The 22,434-nt window shown below is 39.0% G+C and overlaps 2 protein-coding genes across 17 annotated transcripts in view; one reads left to right on the top strand and one right to left on the bottom strand.

Annotated features, from left to right (window-relative positions):
- KALRN (kalirin RhoGEF kinase) overlaps positions 1-22,434 on the top strand; it is a 673,187-nt gene that overhangs the window by 421,110 nt on the left and 229,643 nt on the right. For all 16 annotated transcript variants that reach the window (XM_043875040.1, XM_043875043.1, XM_043875038.1 and 13 more), the window contains exons 23-26: positions 2,690-2,808; positions 5,578-5,644; positions 6,210-6,319; positions 21,481-21,550. In XM_043875040.1, coding sequence (XP_043730975.1) covers positions 2,690-2,808; positions 5,578-5,644; positions 6,210-6,319; positions 21,481-21,550 — 366 coding nt within the window. The remainder of the gene's footprint in view (positions 1-2,689; positions 2,809-5,577; positions 5,645-6,209; positions 6,320-21,480; positions 21,551-22,434) is intronic.
- Positions 235-1,811, bottom strand: LOC122675886 (26S proteasome regulatory subunit 10B). Its single transcript, XM_043875062.1, has one exon. The coding sequence runs from the start codon at positions 1,797-1,799 to the stop codon at positions 630-632; it is 1,170 nt and encodes a 389-aa protein (XP_043730997.1). The 5' UTR covers positions 1,800-1,811; the 3' UTR covers positions 235-629.

The raw sequence follows: 22,434 nt of genomic DNA, 5'->3' as shown, positions 1-22,434 counted from the left end.
GGTTGGGCTGGATCTTGCTGGTACTTCCAACTCCCCACGACTGGTACTGTGTATATTGTAAAATTGGCTGGCCAGGAGTGGGGCCTATGGCTACAGAACAGAGTTTTTCTATGTATAGAGTTAACTGTTGACTGTAAGGATTAAACTCCTTATCTTGGCTTCATCAGTACTGTCTTCCACCCAATTATGTTGACCAGCAAATGATTAGAGTCCTCAGTATGTATAATAGTGCTCTTTTTTTTTTTTTTTTTGAATTAAACAGATTTTATTAAACTTTTTAGGATGAGGAAAACAAGTGATATAAAATAAGTCATAAGAAATGCTCCCTGGTACTACTATCTCAAACCATTTTCAAGGTTTTACAAAATACTCATACAGCAAATACAAAAAGCTTCAACATACTCTTCTGACTTCTGCTGCAATAAATGCAACATTAACAAACATACAAATTTCCTCTGTACTTCTTAAAAGCAGAATTACTGAATTACTAATTTTTACAATGTTATTCATACACATTTTTATTCATATGATATTAATGAGATCATTGCCAATACATACATAATTTTCCTTAACTTTTTTTTAAATTAAGCCAAGAGATGTCATGCAGCCATCAAAAACCTTACAGTAAATTACACAGGTTTGTAGTCCAATTTAGACTCTAGCTTCTTAGAATCAGCCACTTTCCTGACTGCTTTCATGAAGTCTTCCTGTACTACAAAATCATGATCAGCACGAATTGCAAACATACCTGCTTCAGTGCAAACATTTCTTAGGTCTGCTCCATTAAAGCCATCTGAAAGCTTCACAATTGCTTCATAATCTATTTCACCGTGCTTTGTAATGGGACCTGCATGGATTTTCAATATATCTAACCTTGCTTGTTCGTTTGGTAAATCAATATGTATTTTTCTATCTAATCTGCCTGGACGAAGCAAAGCAGGATCCAGTGTATCTGGTCTGTTGGTAGCCATGATCATTTTAACTCTATGCAGAGTATCAAATCCATCCATTTGATTCAGTAGCTCCATTAAAGTTCTCTGAATCTCTCTATCAGCTGAAGTACCCTCAGAAAACCGACGACCACCAATAGCATCTATTTCATCCATAAAAATGATGCATGGCTGATGGTCCCTGGCATAATTAAACATTTCTCTGATCAAACGAGCACTTTCACCAATGTACTTGTCTACTATAGAACTAGATACAACCTTTAAGAAATTGCAATCCAGCTGGCTAGCCACAGCTCGTGCCAAGAGTGTTTTTCCTGTACCTGGTGGTCCATATAACAAACAGCCTTTTGGAGGTATTATTCCTACACGCTGGAATAATTCTGGGTTTGTAAGAGGTAATTCTATTACCTCTCTTAATTCCCGAATCTGTTCTGAGAGCCCTCCAATCTCAGAATAAGAAACATTCCCAGGGTCCTCATGAGACATGTTGTAAACCAATGGATCCACTTCTCTTGGCAAATATCTCATGATAGTTAGTGTAGTCATATCCAAAGCAACTCTTGTTCCTGGCTTCAGCTTACTTTTGTCAAGCTGTCGACGACAACCCACAACATATCTCGGTCCATTTGTAGCTTTAACAATGAATTTTTCTTCAGTTAACTGCTTAAGTACTTCACCCACAATCTGCCCAACACTTTGTAGAGCCTTCAGATCATTTTCAGATTTTTCATACTGCTTGGTAAGTTCTTTTAATTGTTCCCTTAATTCCTTGAGACGGCCGTCAATCTCTTTGTGCTCCAGCAGTTTCTTGCGGTAGTCCTGAAGCGCCTTATCTCTAGGGTCCGCCATGATGAGAAGCCCTAATAGTGCTCTTTTAAGAATAAGGGATGCAATTTGTGTAAAGTCTATTTGACATTTCAACTGAAAAGAGACACTCTTTGCCAGGAAGCAAAGAAGACTGACTTTTTAATCTCTTCTTTATAATAAGGGTCAGTAACCTATGAATTAAGAGCTAAATACAGGGTGGCAATTTAATCCTAGGGTTTCTAGTTCTTAAATCTTTAAATAGGCTCATACTCTGAAACAGAGAATAAAGTGGTCAAACCACTAAAATTGGGGGAATTAACGTCTCCCCCAGGCTTTAACCTATGAACTTTTTTTCCGAGAGGTTTTCATCCTATATAAATACCAGACAGTGGTTGAAGTAAGCAGGAATGGGCAATTAGAAAGTTCAGCAATCGTTCTGTCATTTAGCTTTCTATTTCCAGAAATAGAAAGCTATTTCCAGTTTGTTTAAATAAAAATATTTACTTTTATTACTTCCCCTTGACAAATGGAAGTTTTCTTCTGTATTTATGCATTTCTGTTTCACATCTGTTTTAATGGTTAATAATCAACCTTGGACCAGTGTGTGTGTGTAGATCTAAACAGAGCAAAGTCCTTGGGGAAATATGAGACTAATTATCAAATGTGTTCATTCTTTTCCTTTGTTGTAGATATTAGTCCTGAACACTTGACTTGAACATTTTATATTTTTCTTATTTGAAAAAACATTATGAAGAATTTTTTGAAGAATTATGAAGAAGAGTGCTTGTGGGTGGCAGTTGGTGGGATTCCCCATCTTCTTATCCTTCTCCATTATATCCTTCTCTGTTCTTCCTGTCCCTTGCCTCCCCTAACTCTGATGAGTTGCTTTCCAGAACATCTCCAAGGTGACCTCTGTGATCTGTTGTGTATAGGATAACAAGGACCTGGAGCTGGACATCATCCCAGCAAGCCTTTCAGATCGTGAGGTCAAGCTCCGGGATGCCAACCATGAGGTCAATGAAGAGAAGCGGAAATCAGCCCGGAAAAAAGAGTATGTTTGTGTGTGCATGTGGGCAGGGGTTGGGGGCAGTTTCTGCTTGACTGGCAGGTTCCTCATGGCTGTGCTTGGTTTTCACTGCCACCCATCACTTTAGACTAGCTGATGTGTCCTCATGACCACCTACAGAGGTTGGGATGGACAGACGGGATGTTTCCACCCACATTTCACGCTAACCAAGAACTGTAGGGCATTGGAGAGAAGAAACAATGAACTAAGTCAACTTTACAAACCAAGTCTTGCCACTCTGCTTCCTTAACAGCGGTGTTACAAAGTTACATATAGCCAGAGATAAGCGCACACTTTATGAAGAGCATTTTGACAGAGTCCTTTCAGGTAATGCTGGAAAAAAAGTGTGTTCTAAGATTAAGAAGTCTTCTGTAGTTGATTTTATCAAAATAAAGTAGGACCACGGGTCCCTTAGAGCTGAAGAAATTCAAGGTAGTCTGTGAAGTCAGAGCTTGTGTTTTATCTGGGAGTGTAGTCATTTGTTTGGGCTGCTGTAACAAAGTATGATGAAGTAGATGCTTTTAACAACAGGAATGTATGGTCTTACAGTTCTGGAGGCGAGAAGTCTGAGAGTACAATATTGTCTGGGTTGGCTCCTTCTGAGGGTTGGGAGGGCAGCCTCTGCTCCAGGCCATTCTCCTGCCATGTTGATGGCTGTCTTCACATGCACATGGCATCCTCTCTGAACACAGGCCTGTGTCCAGATTCCCCCCCCCCCAACTTTTAGGGATACCAGTCATTTTGGAATGGGAGCCCAGCCTACGCCAGTATGACCTCATCTTAACTAACTGCATCTGCAATGACTCTATTTCTGAATAAGTACCACATCCTAGGGTACCTGGAGTTGGGACACAACATATGCATTTTAGGGGAGACACAATTCAACCCATAACAGGGAGGAAAATGAGGAGACAGTGTGAGGGCATATCTTCCTGCTGGGCTCTCTCTGGGACTCCAAATCGCCAGAGGATGGTAAAGGTGGATGGAAAGTAAAAGAAAATGGGGTAGACGGTAGTGAAGCTATATTATGAAGAAAAACAGGGAAAACTGTAGGAAGTAGGAGGAGAAAAAAAGGAGAAGATAGAAGCTTGCCAGAATCCAAGGCAGTAAAATCAAAGACAACTTTTCAAAGCACGTGGGATTATGTTCCTTCTGATCTTCCTTCTTTCCTTGTTTACCAAGCACTTACAGTGTTCTAGGAACTTTGCTTACATGAGCTTGTTTAATCCTTGCAGCAGCCCTTTGTGATCAGCTGTGTACAATTGAGTAGTCTGGGGCTTAAAGAAGCAAGACCTGCCTCTAGGAAACAGCAGTCATGATTCAGTTCCTGTTTGCCTGACTTCAAAGCTCATGGACTTTCCATCTACCAATAGAGCAAGAATAGTAAGAGTATAGCTTATTAACTCCTCCAAAAGGAGATTTTTATACTTCAATGGAAAGGCCACTGCTAGAACAATGTATTGCTTTAAAAAAAAAATACCATGACGATAAAGGTCCAGGACAAGATGCTTCTTATTTTAACATTTCTTGTGAAATTTCCAACAGGGAACACTCTGTGGATAATCTTTCTCTGAATTTTTATCTGATGTGACACATTGTAAATAGAAATTTTCATTATAAAGTACCATGCAAACAGTGACATAGATAATCTAAAATAAATGTATAAAAATATACTTTGTGCTAAATCAGATACTATTGCACATCACATACCAGCTAGAAAGGACCTTTTATAATACAACTTTGTGAAAGACGTGGGTACACTACAGTGAAGCCTCACGTCATTAAATTTAATGTCTGCCTGGGTGCAATGTGTTGTTTAGGAGTCCAGGGAGAAAGGAGCCCTCCTCTTGCAAATGTGTGGCACAGGCTTCTCTTTTGGGGAGAGTGAAGAGCAGTCACTTGACACTGTTAGCGTGTGCTGTGGCTGGGATCACCCACTCAGCCTCAGGCACAGTAGTTTGCAATGTAAAATAGTCCCTTTGGAGGCCAGAGGTCAGCATACTATGGCCTATAGGCCACCTGTTTTATATAGGTTATAAACTAAAAATTATTTTCTACATTTTTAAATGGTGAAAACTATCAAAACAAGAATATTTTGTTACATAAAAATTAGATGAAATTATTTTCTGTTCATAAATAATTTTATTGGAACACAGCCAGACATTTCTTTTTAACATATGCCTGTGGCTTCTTTCACATCCAACAGCAAAACTGAGTGCTTGTGACAGAGACTGAAGGACCCACAAGCAGTTACTCTCTGGTTCATTACAGAAAAGAGTTTGCTAACCTTTCTGATGTTTAAACCTGGTTTAACCTGTGAAACTGTGAACCATTTTGGTGTAAGTCAGCAATTCTACTGAGCAGGAAGCAGCATTCTGGGAGCTACAGTAAGAGAAATGTAGGAAGCTGAATTGGTGTCTAGTTGGTGAGAATGAGTGTGAGTGGTGCTGCATGCTTGTGCCCACACACACATGTGCAACTGAGAGCACACAAATATCAGCACAGAATCACAACCTGGTAGAACTGGTGCAGAAAGGAAGGGGTAAGTGTGGAACTTGCTGAGCACAAGCTTACTGAAGGGACACAGAGCAAGTGATCAGAGTGAGAGCGACTCAGAGGAAGAGATTTATGTTAGTAAATTAGAAATATAGGACACTCAAGAATGTGATAAATGCTTGGGTGGGGGCAGTGAAGTTTGAAAAAAGGGATGCATTACCTCTCTAACCAACTGAAAGCCCATTTGTTTCCTTCTAGATTCATTATGGCAGAATTGCTCCAGACAGAGAAGGCTTATGTGAGGGACTTACACGAGTGCTTAGAGGTAAGTCTTATGGTCATCAGTTCTCAGCTGTGTTAGAAAATGGTGTCCTTGCCACATCTGGTACTGGAGAGGAGCTCAGTATTCTGTCTTATCCGAGCTTGAAGAATGAAAAACCAGCCAGAGGACATCTTTCCCCAAGTCAGTAATAATTGCATGAGAGTTAAACGTGCTTTGGAAAACAAACTTTTCTAAAATTGGAACTAGACCCAATAAAAGAAAGCATGTAAGGAAAATGAATTCAAAATAAAATCCATGACACAGTCAATGAACTTAAATCTGAAAATCTGCGTCTCCCCCCTGACGCACAGTCAAACTCAAAACATATTTAATAAATAAAAGTATGGAATTTGTGCTGTTGCTAGGATGAATTTCCTTAACAGCAGATCAAGATAATAGAACATTCAGGTTTTCTTTCTTTTCATTCTGCTTATTTACCATCTCACTTTTTAAGCTCTACATGCAGCCCTAGTCTGACCTTTACCCCACAAGTTTTTAAAGCATATTTGTTTTGTATGTATTTCACATGGCAGTGCTTGCCAATGATGGAACTGTTGCTGTCTTACAGACCTACCTGTGGGAAATGACCAGTGGTGTGGAGGAGATCCCCCCTGGGATCCTTAATAAGGAGCATATCATCTTTGGCAACATCCAGGAGATCTACGATTTTCATAACAAGTAGGTTGGTGGAGGGTTTCAATGGAGTACACTTACGGCCGTAAATACCCAACAACAAGGCTTCCCAACAAGTGGACCAAAGTTGACTGGGAATTCTCTCCTGGTAAAGTAGTGCCTGTTAAATCTCTAAGTCAGTGTCTGTCAGACTTCTTTCTCACTCACCCCTCTTTCTCCACAGTGGTCCAAAATTCCTAATGGAGGGTGAAGTCAAATGTTCGACAGTGTCCTAACCTAACTGCCAGTATCCCCTGACCGAATCAAAATGATAGGCGGGCTTGAGAAAGTAAAAGTAACTTCTCTTTATTAAAACTCTGGGTAATCCTGACATTAGAATTCATCTGAGGTTAACCATCCTACTTTGCAGGCCTTAGGTTTCAAGTTCCACTGATGTTTTCTTTTGACCTAAATATTCCCTCCATCCCTAACTACCTCATCATCCCCACCCTCAACCAAAACAACAGACAGATTGATAGATACCTAATCAAATTATCTAATAGAATATATTTCTTGACAGTTTATAGGGGAGAACATCAATTAATCCTCTATGTTTTGTTGACATAAGTAGAATCATAGAGCCCTAAAACCTCACAACTCACTTCTTCCAGCTCCCAATCTGATTTAAACATCTTTTCCATAGCATACTAAACATATTCAGTTGTTAACAAAGGGTCAGCAAGAACACTGGTTGGTTAGATTACATATCCACCTATGGAAATAACTCAGTTTCCAATGTACAGATGGAGGAAACCTTGAGAAATAATGTTGACAAAAAGTCCTAGAGCTCTCTCAGGACCCTGTTGCAAAGAAGGGCTAACGTAGAGGTTCAGAGTTGTAGAATACAGTATAGAGGAAGTCTGAAGGTCAGGCTAGACAAGGCTTTGACTCAATGAAGTGGTCATACTGGAGATGAAACTGCAAGTGCACCAGGGTGGCAATCCCCCTGAGGCAAGACTCTAGAACGGCACTGTGCCTTAAGAGCCGTCAGTAGGGTGGGAATGTTTTGTGTCTGTGATGTCCAATACCGCAGCCACTGGTTATGTGTGCTCAGTGAACACATGATGTGTGATTAGTGCTACTGAGAACTGCATTTTCAACTTTGTTTAATAAGTATAGGTGACAAGTGGCTAATATATGGCACCGCCCAGCTCTAGAGAATGAGACCTCATTCTTAAGATGACCAAAGGCAAGTGTGTGTGTTCAGTTGCTCAGCAGTGTCTGACTCTTTGCAACTCCATGGACTATAGCCCACCAGGCTCCTCTGTCCATGGAATTTTCTAGGCAAGAATACTGGAATGAGTTGCCATTTCCTCCTCCAGGGGATCTTCCCAACCCATGGATCAAACATGCATTTCCTGCACTGCAGGCTGATTCTTACTGAGCCACCTGGCAAGTAATAGTTGGATATAAAAGGATGCTGAGCCCTAAAAAATCTAAAAAGCGGGTGAAGAGGCACTCCTCTCATCAACACCTGATGATTAATCCCCTGTAAAGTCGTCAAATGACATTAGTTTAAAGAATATGTAGCTCCCCTGTCAGATTATGAAAGCAGTAAGCTCCAGGGTGAAAATACCTTTTGACTTTCTGGAGTACTTGATAGAAGTTCCTAGTCTTTTTTTTAAATCCAAATCTTTATACTCTCTATATGTTTTGTCTGGAAATCTCCAGTGACAGCAATACTTTCTCCTCATGTCTATTTAATAAGATCCCAATAAAGCCATTCTTGACCACTGACCCCACATTCCATCATCTGAGCTCAGTTGAGTATTATCCCATCTCCCTAGATATTTGGGAAGATATCAGCCTAGAAAGCAGTAAGTCATGTTATTTTTCTTATCTGATTTATGATCTCTGGGATTTAGTCAGAAGTCTCACTTTGCTCATATTCTTACTAAATTGGCAAGGTGTAGGAATATAGAGATCACTATATGCACTTCCTGTGAGCCTTGTTTTTGCCAAATCAGTGTATAAGGAGAAAGACTCTTTATTTCAAAATTGACCAATTGTAACACAACATCTGGGCTTCCCTGATGGCTCAACGTTGAAAGGATCCACTTGCCATACAGGAGACATGAGTTCAATCCCTGGGTTGGAAAGATCCCCTGGAGAAGGACATGGCAACCCACTCCAGTATTGTTGCCTGGGAGATCCCATGGACAGATGAGCCTGGTGGGCTACGGTCCCTGGGGTCATAAAGAGTTGGACACAATTTAACAACTAAATAACAGCAGAATATCTAGCATAACCTTGCCTTATTATGGTTTAAAGGTATCAATCCAGTAAATCAAGGCAAGTGGTTTGGTAGTCTATTTAAAAAGTAGCTGAAGATCTACCTACCAGTTACAAAATAGAGTTCTAAGAACTCCATAAAATAGAAAAGTCAAGTTAAGCCATAGGAATATTGCATTTTGTAGAGGAATAAATTCAGTGATTAAGAACACAGCTACCCAAAAAACATTACCTATTTATAACATTATAAGAAACAAGAAGAAAATAAAAACCAGCCTCTGAGCAACCAAAAGAAATATCACACAGATAAAGTTCTTATCTTTCCAGAGGAACTCCTTCTTGTCTTCCACAGGTGAAGTAAAGTGAAGTCGCTCAGTCATGTCCGACTCTTTGCGACCCCATGGACTGTAGCCTACCAGGTTCCTCCATCCATGGGATTTTCCAGGCAACCCTCTCTATTTCTTGGTTAGATTGTTTCCAAGCCCATAGCAATTTAGAAGCAGCAAATAAGAATCAAGAATTGGAGCAAGTAGCTTGATATCAGTACCTGACAGGAAAGAAAGATAAACTTCCAAAAAAGAGTCAAAAGAACCCAAAAGATCAAGGTAGTCAAGAGCTATTCTCCATTGGTGCAGATGATCCTATGTTCCAACATAACCCAATATAGAGCCCAACAGAGCCACTGTATTATGATACAGCATAATAATATGTTATTATATTAATAATAACTAATAATGAATCATTGGCATATCCTGCATGAAAAAGCAAGGAACTTGTAATGCATTTAGAAAGCTATCCACAAAATATGTTTTAAATAGTCCACGATTTAGGGGAACATGCAAAAAAAATCAAGCTGTTTATTAATTTCTAGGATCTAGAGGACTTAAGACTTTATTTACTCTACTCATAATATGTGCTTTCTTTTCATGTCATACAAAATTTGACTAATGTAGAAAGTATAACCCTCTGAAATCTCTAACGAGTCATATTAAAAATGGCAATTAAGCCAACTTTGGAAATGCAGAAATTGTGAACTCCATAAGAGGTCATGTCTTTCACTGCATAACCCCAATACTTGGCACACGATAAACATTAAGTAAGTATTTGTTGCGTGGATGAATGGATGGATGGGCTAAAAATAGAATTAAAATTTGCAGACTTATGGCTAATGCCATTCAAGTCATAATTCACTCTTTTGTTTATGAAAATCTCAAGATAACGGAAAATCATTATTTTTCTTCATCACTGTCAGAACCTTCTAGACAAGCAAAACATTTGCATGTCTAAATGAAGGAGTTTTCTGGTTACTTCTTATTGGGAAGACCAGGCAATTGTCCAAACTCTAGTTTCCTCTTCAGGAATACTTTTCTGAAATGGTCACTTTTTAACCGAAACATATCAAAAGGTTCTTTTTAACCCCAGTTGCTTGCATCTTTTCAAATTTATAATTAAGTGCTATCTGACAGAGAAACAGACTCCTGTGATTTCTAGTGCATAGCTCAGGTTCTGTGCTTCTTCTCCAGAGAGAGAGTGAGGGAAAGAGATTGGGAGGGAGGAAGACTGGGGACAGAGACTGAGAGGCAGAGGGACTGAGATGGACCCTGCCTGCATAACCACATCAGCTGAGGCACTAGGAAATTAGTATCTAGACCAAAGGTGAATATATTAAATAACTCAGCTAGTTAATATTGATCCTTTTAAATGATGTCACTTTGAAAAATGACAGTCAAGATTGGTTTTGTGTGTGTGTGACCTTTCTGTAGGAGCTTTATCTCTATAGGTATTGAATGGAGAAGTTCCCAAGTACCAAAATTTCTGTAAAGAAGAACAATTCATATATGTAGAATTTAATAGTTACAAGTAGTGATGTTAACACAAATTGGAGGTTTAAGTGGAGTGATACTTGGTTTTTACCTTCTGGTCTCCCTATGTTGATACTGCATCTCATATCTATAGAACTAAATATAAAGATCATGGCACTTACCTACTCAAAACCTAGATCTATTTTTTGCATTTTGTTAAGCATTCTGGGAGTACTCAGGAAAGGTAATAAATGCCATAAATAGATCTCCCCAATGGTGATGGTTTTGTTAATGCTCTTTCCCCACTTTGACTGGCCTACAGCTTGTAATGTGGGAAAATCATTCATTTTCAGTTTGCCTTGTATTTGATTTTCAGCTTCGGTAAGGACAGCAGTTTGTTTAAAATGCTCATCTCCTTTGGTTAAATCTGAACTTACTTTTTTCCCTTTCAGTTTTTGGAGATATGGCTATATGTGAGTCTGGGCAATAACATTTTTATAAAATCTCTGTTGTCAGGGATCAGAAGGTCTTCCTGAGCATCAAGCAAAATCATCTCCACTGACAGATAAGGGCCCTGAGACCCAGAGAGGGCCCAGTGACTTGCACACTTTGTGACATTTCCCCATTGACCAATTAGGCATAGATTCCAGGGGCTGGGGCAGTCCCTTTCTCTCCGTAGACCACGGCTGGCAGTGCCAAGTCTGGTTGCTTTGATTCATATCTAACCAGTTTCAATGTGCATCCTCAAATCTCAGGAACACTTCAACCCATTTCTTCCATAGGTGTGTCATCCAGGTCACACACCCTTACAATAATGGCCTGAAATGAAGAGGTTTGGGAGTGAGTCTCAATCCTGGGTCAAGGATGGGGGAAGATGCAGACGTCACACTCCCAGTTGGACTGTGTCTTGTCACGTCTGCTCCTGTGAGACTGAGGCATAAAGAGGGGCAAGGTGGTGGGTGGAGGTGGTGCAAGGCAGAAATGGTGGTGACAGGAGCATGAAGGGAGGGAGGAGAGACAGAGTGAGTGGGAGAGTGGGGTAAAACGCCTGGGTAGAGGAGAAGTGAGGACAGTGGATAACAAGGGAAAAGAAGAGATGGGGAGAAGAGAAGGAAAAGAAGGGAGAGAGGGAGGGAGAGAGATGGATTAAAAAAAGAGCTAGACCTCCCTGTCTCCTACTGCAGGCAGGAGAGTCAGTAAAATGTTTTTCAAACATTTTGTATTATGAACCAAAGAAAAATTATATAACCTGTCCTGATATGCACATGCTTTATATATTATATATAATAGGAAAATTAAATCCTGAAAAATAATACCGTCACCATGTGTGATGCACTCTGATATTTTGGATTAGGTTCTGTTTTCCTTCCTCTTTAACGCCGGTTTCCACCCTCTAAATTGATTTTACAACCCCTTGAAATGCAGAGGGTGGATCTGTAGCTACAAGGTGAGGAGCTCGCTCCCCCAAGTGGAAAGAAAAGGGATGTGCAGGCCACAGCCTCATCTGAAGGCCTCTCTTCCAGGCTGTAGCTGCTTTCGTTGCTTTGCCTCTCCTACTCCCTCCGATACTCACACACCTTGTTTGTATTCTCTGCTTTCTGTGCTTCTTTCCCACTCCAGGAAAATCTTGTTCTATTCTACACCCTTGTTTCATAGAAACTGGAACTTGCAAAGGTTTGTGACCTACTCAAACCGATTAGTAACACAGCCAAAGAATCCAAGTCTTCATAACTCCCTATTTAGTCACACTGTCACTTTAATATTAAAATATCAAGCAGAGAGGAAGAGGAGTGTGTTTTTTCTTGGGCCCTAAATTTATACTCTGAGAGATAACTGCAAGCCTTACACACTTATCAGTAGGGCCTTAAAAAATTATAGCTGCGATTTTGTTGCTGTTTTTTTTTTTTTTTTCCAGTGCTAGTTTTATAAATATGGGGGAGTACCCAAAGCAAAACAAAGTCTAAACATTCATTTTGGTGTGTCAAAGTCATGTTCATTTCAGTTGTACCCACGAACTTCTTGGTGTCCATGCCTAGCTACTAAACAGCCTGTCAATGGCCTATGAATAACATTAAATGTAAGATTAGTTGTTTATATTTTACTTTAACATTAAATTTATGTTTGTGCAGTACTTTTTGATTCATCTAATCACAAAAGTTAAATTTAGGAAATATTAGCAAAACATATTCAACAGGTAGCACTGCAGCGAGGTAAGCTGCTGCTTGAGGTTGAAGGTGAGGGGGGCGGTATACTGAGTAAGAGTCCAGTCCTGCGCACCTTTCCTCTCCACCTCTAACCTCAGCAGAAGTTTCTGCTGTGAAGTAAAGAGACAGCGCCTGGTGATTGTCAGGGCTCAGCCCAGGTGGTCAGACTGTGCTGCGTGAAGACTTCTGTGAACCATCCGGCGCCTTCCCTGAGTGCACACAACTCCCCAGTGGTTTAACAGCTGCTCGGTGTGCTACCCAGCCGTCCTGGCCCGCAGTCCAGAACCTCTTCCATGCTGGGCTCTGGACCTATCTGGTCACTAATGGGTCCCTTAGAAATGATCTCTAGCTCCTCTGGTATGCAAAAGCATTGATAAGGGGCAGTGTCCTGGGCTGCCTGCAAAGAAGCCTGCTACCTCTCTCCCCAGCCTGCCTCCAGCTTTGTTTACGTCTCCTCCTCACTGTTCTACTTTTCTCTTGTTACCACTATGCCCCTGCTTCATTCCCCTTCTCAACAACAAGTGTGCATGCCCATGCCTGAGAGCATGCACAAACAAGGCCATCACATGTATTCCCTTTTAAATTCAAGCTGCACCCTTGATATGAAGGTCCTCAGTGAAGGACACACTTCTCTAGAAGCAGTAAGACTATAGACCAAATTACCTTTGGCAAAAACAACAGTTTCAGAATGACTCAGGGTGCCTTCGGAATGGTACTGTTTTCATAATGCTTAATGACAAAGCTCACAAAGTTTTTCTGTCAATAATGCTAGTGGCTTTATTTTCCAGGATCCCATCCAAAGCCGGAGCGAAGCATTTTCCTCATAAAGTAACTGCATAATGTATTGCATCATAATAATTTGATAGAGTAATAACACTGCTATCTTGACATTTCTTTTTTATTGAAGTGTAGTTGTTGTACACTGTCAAGTGTGATGTGCTGTGCTTAGTCGCTCAGTCATGTCTGACTCTGCGACCCCATGGACCGTAGCCCACCAGGCTCCTCTGTCCATGGGGATTCTCTAGGCAAAAATACTGAACTGGGTTGCCATGCCCTCCTCCAGGGCATCTTCCCAACCCAGGTACTGAACTGAGGTCTCCCACATTGCAGGTGGATTCTTTACCATTTGAGCCACCAGGGAAGCCCCACTATGTACAACACAGGTGTACAATAGAGTGATTCACAGTTTTAAAGGTTATACTCCATTTATCAGTGTTATAAAATATTGACTGTATCCCTCGTGTTATACAGTATATCCTTGTAGCTTGTTTTGTTTTATCCCTGGTAGTTGTAACTTTTAATCCCATACCCCTGTATTGCCCCTCCCACTTCTCTCTCTCCACTGGTAACCATTAGTTTGTTCTCTGTATCTGTGAGTGTGCTTCTTTTTTGTTATATTCATAAGTTTGTTGTATTTTTTAAATTCTGTAAAGAAGTGATATCATACAGTATTTGAATCTTGACATTTCTTTAAAAGTTTTACTCATTTCTGAAAGAACCCCAGATATTCACACAAGCACTTAAACTTCTTGCTTTGCTCATTCTCCCATGATTTATTACACATAATTATTGAAGTGGTAAGGACCAAGATGTTGCTATAGAACAGCTGAGGAGGAATGTCCCATCCTTTGTGAAAAGTGTTGTGACTTCTTGTGCTTTAATTTAAACTCATCACGTCTATTTGAAGTAGGTAGAATTATACTGATCAAGTGTACATGACCTATCATCTTCATAAATTTCAAATTAAAAAGCAAAATAGAGTTTGATACTGCTACTGGTCTTCAACAATTACTTGAGATGGTATTGCACAACTTACTCAAAGTTATGAATTGATATACCCATCACAGGATAGCTTGTTTAATTCCTACCTTTTTTAAAAAAAAATTAAACCATATAGAGTGGATGTAGGATCTGCCAGCTGGAAGCACACTGGAAAGGGCAGTCAGTTCAGTCGCTCAGTTGTGTCCGACTCTTGGCAACCCCATGGACTGCAGCACGCCAGGCTTCCTGTCCATCACCAACTCCCAGAGCTTACTCAAACTCATGTCCATAGAGTCGGTGATGCCATCCAACCATCTCATCCTCTGTCGCCCCCTTCTCCTCCCGCCTTCAATCTTTCCCAGCATCAGGGTCTTTTCCAGTTAGTCAGTTCTTCACATCAGGTGGCCAAAGTGTTGGAGTTTCAGCTTCAGCATCAGTCCTTCCAATGAATATTCAGGACTGATTTCCTTTAGGATTGACTGGTTGGATCTCCTTGCAGTCCAAGGGACTCTCAAGAGTCTTTTCCAACACGACAGTTCAAAAGCATCAATTCTTCAGCGCTCAGCCTTCTTTATAGTCCAACTCTCACATCCATACATGACTACTGGAAAAACCATAGCTTTGACTAGATGGACATTTGTTGGCAAAGTAATGTCTCTGCTTTTTAATATACTGTCTAGGTTGGTCATGGCTTTCCTTCCAAGTAGCAAGCATCTTTTAATTTCATGACTGCAGTTCACCATCTGCAGTGATTTTGGAGCCCCCAAAAATTGCTTTCAAAAGCTGATCTATAGACCGGATGCATTAAAATCACCCAGGGAATTTTGCTAAATGGTACAGATGCTCAGATCCTAACCCCAGAGGACAGTGCACAGGCAGGAGTAGGGATCTCTAAGTGTTCCTGAGACAAAGTCTGATACCTCCCCCAAAAGTGTTCCACTTGCAGAGAAGTTTGGGAAGCACTGCACACTCTACTTACTTCAGAGATATAATGTACCTCATCATATTATAGGATTTTGAAAGTCCTTTCATAAATAAACCAGTTTAACCCAGAATTTCCAAGCTTAAATGATATGTGACCTTGAAATCCAATTTTTACATAACCCCAATCAAGATTTTTCCCAGGATGTGGTTTTCAGAGAAGACAATTTACTGTAGATTTTCACCAGGGGCATGGTGGGAAGAGCTCCCTGGGGATAAGTCTCCAGGAGTGGAACTTATTATAATTGGGAGGCATTGATCCTGAAAAACTAATTTAGTGCCTACTATATGCCAGGCAGTGGTTTGGGTTCTTTACCTACATGAGTTTATTAAATCCTCACAACCCCACGAGGTTGTTTAAAATTGAGAAAAATGGTACTTTGTAAGACCGCCTACTCACAACTGTGACTAGATGTGAATTCTGGTTCTTTTATTTGAGCTTGGTTTTGGAAGGAAAGGAAAGTGAGGCCTTGGATTAGTAGAAGAGTGGGCTAGTGGCAGTTGCTGTTAAAACCTTCATTTTCCAGAAAGGCATTAATTGTAGAAATGATATTCTATGTACTTAATTCATTTTAAAGTGTTTTCATTTCTTGAGAATTTTCAGAGTATCCTCCCATAGGTAGCTTCTGTCACCAAAGATTGCTATTACTGTCTTTAGCATCTAGATCAATTATCAACTCTGTGGGCATTTTTTACTTAAAATTAACCTTAAGTGACCAAGTCACTGACCTTTGGTCATAAGTTAAGGAAAGAGGAAAGCTCTCCCTGAGTCATCACAGAGTCCTTGCAACTTCTAAAACAAGAATACAATTTTATATCTTCTATGGAATGTCATGATCCAGGCTAATGTATCATTTCTTTGGTCACTCTTAATAGAGAAGAACCTGTATACCATAGTGGTCAGAGTGAGGGGATGGGAGTGAGAGCCCAGAAGTGGGCAAGTGGAAGTTTCCTACAGCCAAGAGCATTTATCCTAGGTGCCTGGGGCTCCAGATTCTCCTGTTTCTTTTTTTTTCCCCAAGTACTCTTCTGTTCTTAACTCCTCCTTTCTTTAAAGCGGTTCATTTACTTTCACCAGTCCTTGTCCTAGAATAGCTCTTCCCCCACTCACCAAGCCATTCCAGCCCTAACCCCCAGGTCCTGTTCAGCCCATCACAGCTCAGAGCTGGATTTCCACCCATTGTCTTCACTGAGATTATCCTGAAGGCCAATATGAGAAATAACCATAAAGAATGTCTCAACACCTGAAAAAATACCTGTGAAGATTTTGTACCTTGTGTTGTTTAGTGTTCTCATGGAAAACAGCCACACAATACATGTCTTTCAGAATTTAGTTCCAGAAATTAAAATTATAGTATATTAAAAATAGATGAATGTTTTAATATTTTATGTTATGTATGTGGTGATGATCCAGATTGCTTCTCTTTGCAACAAAAAAAAACGTGTTTTCTTTTTGTCCTTGGAAAAAATTTGATCCTCGCTTGCAACATTATATAATATTTTTCTATTTCTAATTTAGAATTCTTATTAAATGTGGGTGACCTGCAGCTATTCTAAAAGTAGCAATAAATATGATACTTTATTGATTTTTGAGCACTGCATATGTGCATTTTGTAAGGCCAAATTGCATTATAATCACTGCTGGTCAGTAATTCGGGTCAGGATACTCCAGAATTCAGGGGAAAGATGATTATCATTAAATGGATACTGCTAGGAGTCTTCAAACATTTTCAACTGACTTTTACTTACTACTGAAGTAATACTTATTTGTAGTAGAAAATTTCAATGGCAGATGGACAAAAAATATCATCTATGATTCTATAAATCTTTGGCATTTTGACCTTACAAATATGGCGTGCCAAACATTTTTTAATTGCACATATATATTTCTTTAAACCAAAACCAAATCATTCTTTGTCATTGAAAAGAGAACACAAATAACATGTGTATGTATATATGTAAGTGAAGTCACTTAGTCATGTCCGACTCTTTGCGACCCCATGGACTGTAGCCCACCAGGCTCCTCAGTCCATGGAATTTTCCAGGCAAGAGTACTGAAGTGGGTTGCCATTTCCTTCTCCAAGGGATCTTCCCAACCCAGGGATCGAACCCGGGTCTCCCACACTGCAGGCAAACGCTTTACCATCTGAGCCACCAGGGAAGCCCGCATATATATATATATATATATATATATATATATATATATATATATATATATATATATATAATCCATAAGCAATTGTAATTATAAGATGCTTCCAGAATGCTCGGACAAGAGAAATCAGGTAGTATAATCAAATCAATAAAATTTATTTGTTCCAATGATAGAGGTAAGTAATGGAATAATTCAGACCTACTTTATATCTTTTAATTTTTGAATCAACTTTTAAAATAAAAATTAAATAGAAAAATATGGATTGAGAAGACCCACTCACCTCTATCCTTTTTTTTGCATTTTACACTGTTTCATTTATTTCTTTTAATTTACTTTTAAAAAATTTTTATTGTCTCATTTATAATCATTACAATGTCACTGTAATATGGGTACTATGATTCATGGTAAGTTGCCCAGAGCTGCCTAACCTAACAAAACAAGGTTTTTAACCCAAGGCCTTTCAGTTCCTAAACTGTACTTTCTCAACTGCGTTAGAGATATTAGCCTATGATAGTTGGTGGCAGTATTTGACCCACGTTTATCTTTATCCACCATGTTTTTTCATCTGGTTTCCTGTGGTAATGACTTAAAAATATATTTTCATTGTTTCCAACTCAGTTTTATTTCAAACAGTACTGCAGTGAATGCTCTTCTTTTTGTGTTATTTCACATGTGTGAAAGTCTGTTTGCTCTTCCCTTTTTTTTTTATTGTGGTATACTTGATGTACAATTTTATATAAGTTTCAGGTGTACAATATAGTGAGTCACAGTCTTTAAAGATTATACTCCATTTATAATTATCATAAAATATTGGCTATATTCCCCACATTGTACAGTACATCCTTGTACGTTATTTCTTCATACATAGTAGTTTGTACCTCTTAATCCCCCATCCCTTTCTTGCCCCTCTCCTCTCTTCTGTCCACACTGGTAACCACTATCTTGTTCTGTCAGTCTGTTTCTTTTTTGTTGTATTCACCAGTTTGTTGTAGTTTTTAGACTCCACATATAAGTGATATCATACAGTATTTGTTTTTCTCTGTCTGACTTATTTCACTTAGCGTAATAGCCTTCTAGTAAATCCATGTTGTTGCAAATGGCAAAATTGCATTCTTTTTATGGCTGAGTAAATTCATGTGTGTGTGTGTGTGTGTGTGTGTGTGTAGGATGGCTCCTTTTCTCCATATCCTTGCCAACATTTGTTATTTGTGTTCCTTTTGGTGATAGCCATTCTGACTAGTGTGAGATGATGCTTCATTGTGGTTTTAATTTGCATTTCTCTGATGATTGATGATGATTAATGATGTTGAAACATCTTTTCATCTGCCTGTTAGCCATCTGTATGTCTTCTTGGGAGAAAATGTCCATTCAGGTCTTCTGCCCATTTTTAAATTGCATTGTTTTGTTTGTTTGTTTGTTTATTGGAGGATAATTGCTTTACAATATTGTGGTGGTCTCTACCATACATCAGTGCAAATAAGTCATAATTATATATCTCCTCCCCCTTGAGCCTCCCTCCCCTCCTCATTCCAACCCTCTCAGTTGTCACAGAGCACCAGGCTAGGCTCCCTGTGTTATACAGCAGCTTCCCACTAGCTATCTATTTTAGACACAAAGTGTATATATGTCAGTGCTACTATCTCAATCTGACCCACCCTCTCCTTCCCCCACTGTGTCTACCAGACCATTCTCTCTGTCTGCATCTCCATTTCTTCTCTGTAAATAGGTTCATCAGTACTATTTTTCTAGATCCCATTTATATGCATTAATATACGATATTTGTTTCTCTTTCTGACTTCTTCACTCTGTATAACAGGCTCTAGGTTTATCCACTTCACTACAACTGACTCAATTTTGTTCCTTTTTATGGCTAAGTAATATTCCATTGTATCTATATACCACAACTTCTTTATCCATTCATCTGTCAGTGGACATCTAGGTTGCTTCCATGTCCTGGCTATTGTAAATAGTGCTGCAATGAACATCGGGGTGCATGTACCTTTTAGAATTGTGGTTTATGCCCAGTAGTTAGATTATTGGGTGATATGGTAGTTTTATTTCTAGTTTGTTAAGAAATCTCTGTAATGTTCTCCATAGTGGCTATACTAATTTACATTCGCAGCAACAGTGCAGTAGGGTTCCCTTTTCTTCACATCCTCTCCAGCATTTATTGTTCGTAGTATTTTGGTCATTCTAATTGGTGTCAGGTGATACCTCAGTGTACCTTTGATTTGCATATCTCTAATAATGAGTGATGTGGAGCATCTTTTCATGTGTTTATTGGCCATCTGTATGTCTTCTTTGGAGAAATGTCTGTTTAGATCTTCTACCCATTGTTTGATTGGATTGTTAGTTTTTCTAATATTGAACTATATGAGCTGCTTATATATTTTGGAATGAATCCTTTGTCAGTTGCTTCATTTGCAATTGTATGAGCTATTTATATATGTTGGATATTAACCTCATATTGGTTATATCATTTGCAAATGTTTTCCCCCATTCAGTAGGTTGTCTTTTTATTTGGGGAAGACTTTCTTTTTAACCACTTTATTGAAGTACAGTTGGTGTAAAAATCTGTACATATTTAATATCACAAAAACACTGATGCATTTGGGGGTAATTATATACCCATGGAACTATCACCACCATGAAGGCCATAGACATATTTATCACCTCCCAAAGTTTTCTTTTCTATTATTATATAAGAACACTTAACAAAAGATCCGTCTTCTTTGCAAATTTGAAGTATGTGATGTAGTAATCTTAGCTATTGATATTATGCTGTATAGTAGATCTCCAGAATTTATCTTGCAAAACTAAAATTGTACACTTTAACAGTTAGTTTCTTGGGTTGGAAATAAGAGTATATATATTCCCTACTTAGACAAAAGGCAGAATATTAGGTACATTCTTCTACACCTTGCTTTTTTCACTTAACAGCTTGCCCTGGAGATCTTCCATGTAAAAACCTACAAAATTTTGCCATTTTTTATAGCCATATAGTATATGGTTCTGTGGATGTACTATACTTTGTCATCTATACACTGTCTTTTGCTATTATGGAGAGTGCCATAGTGAATATGCATATGTATACTTCATTTTGCATATGTGTGACTACAACTATAGGACATTTTCCAAAATTAAAATTGCAGAGGCAAAGATAACTGCTTTTTTACTTTGATAGATATTGTCAAATTGACCTGTAAATATTATACCATCTTCCATCATTGTCAGAATGTTTCCCTATAGCCTCATAATTATTTGTAACACTTCGTCTGGTTTTTAAAAAGAAAATGCCATTCCAATGATTCTGACTTATTTGAGCTTGAATTCTCTGAGCTCAAACCAATTGTTTAATATATGAATTTGAAGTTGGTGTAGTCAGCTCTTTATTATTTATTGACATAAAAAGGAGCCATACCTTAGATATTCACAATGGCAGATAATTCGGTAGTAATTCAGTTCAGCTTTGAGATGTATTATGACATTTTCCCCATTAAATTTTCTTTCCTGACAGTGTCAGCAACAGGAAGCATTAACTCAGTTTTTAGCACAAACTGGGTACTGATGGAAGAAGAAAGTGAAAAATTGGAAAGAAGTCAGTATAGGATTCAGAATTTTTCCACCTTACTTCTGGGATCATAGATAGTATTATTTTGGTCTTTTGATACCTATATCTATATATTTTCAAATGTTGCAACATGCTCAGACTACTTGTATTAAAAAATAGAGTCATAGTTACCATTGAAATGCCCAACACAAGTATCATATTCCACTATTTTCAGCCCGAGAAGTGTAAACCTTTAAGGGAAACAATTAAGTAGCACTAATTTATCAATTAATTACAATTTTAATGAAATTAGTTCCAACATATTTTAAATTGCTTCTTACCACATATCACTTAGAAAGTGGAGAAGGCATATATAAATAATGGAGAGTTTATGAGGTTGGGTTGGCCTCAGTATGAGCCTCTGGCGGGGAGGGGTCAACAGTACAGAAATGTCTGATTTCAGCCTTTCTCCCTCCTTGCAGCATCTTCCTCAAAGAACTGGAGAAGTATGAGCAGCTGCCTGAGGATGTGGGACACTGCTTTGTTACCTGGGTAACCTACTGAACTTCTCCTCCTACCATCCCATGTTTTCCAGGAGTACAGGTGATACCAGACGTCATCACTGTTCAGTGCCTGAGCTGATGATTGGTGTCACTGACATTCTAACACAGGACCAGGGGCTGTAGAGAAGATCCATGAGTAGGTCTGAAAGAAAGCAGTCTATCACTGAGCACCAGAGCCCTCCTTGGGAAAGGTCCTTAGATGTTGTGTCTGATATCTACCTTAAAAAAACTTTCGAAAATTGTAATGTCAGGAGATTGAAACAAGACCACCACCCCTGGTAGAAGAACTGTTCCAGCTCCACCCACGAGTTATTTTTAACAGGATGAGAATTAGGGAATTAGAACTTTAGAAATCCACCAAGCCATTGTTTACATTTTCTTCCTTAATAAGAGAACAGACCTCCCAATTCTGACCTACAGGATGTATATGTTGTCATTCTCTTTCTTGGAGCTGTTGTCATGGGTCAAGTAAATGGGCTGAATGTACGAGGTTCTAATTATATAAATGGAAACTAGTTTTTGTTAGTATCTCCACACCCCATTATCCTGAGTTCAGGTTCCTGATATGTGTACCAACATCTCCAGGGTAGCCCACCTAGTACAATAAGTGCAACTAAACATGGAAATCTTTCCCCAGGGCCAGGCACTCTAAATATTCAACAATTAACTAATTAGAGCTTCTACTCAAAATGGGCTAATTACTTTTCCAATGTCTTCACAATTCAGAGAGTTTGCACTCTTTTTTTTTTTTTTTTTGAGTTTTTTTTTTTTTTGAGTTTGCACTCTTAATGGCCCTATGGAATAGGCAGGGCTGTAGTTATGTTTTATATTTTATAGATGGGAAGATTTCAGAGGAGCTAGGGTGTTGACTAA

This window comes from Cervus elaphus, chromosome 19 (assembly GCF_910594005.1).
Source record: "Cervus elaphus chromosome 19, mCerEla1.1, whole genome shotgun sequence".
NCBI lineage: Eukaryota > Metazoa > Chordata > Mammalia > Artiodactyla > Cervidae > Cervus > Cervus elaphus.
The sequence above is the reverse complement of the archived record's forward strand: the minus strand, read 5'-3'. Positions and strand labels throughout refer to the sequence as shown.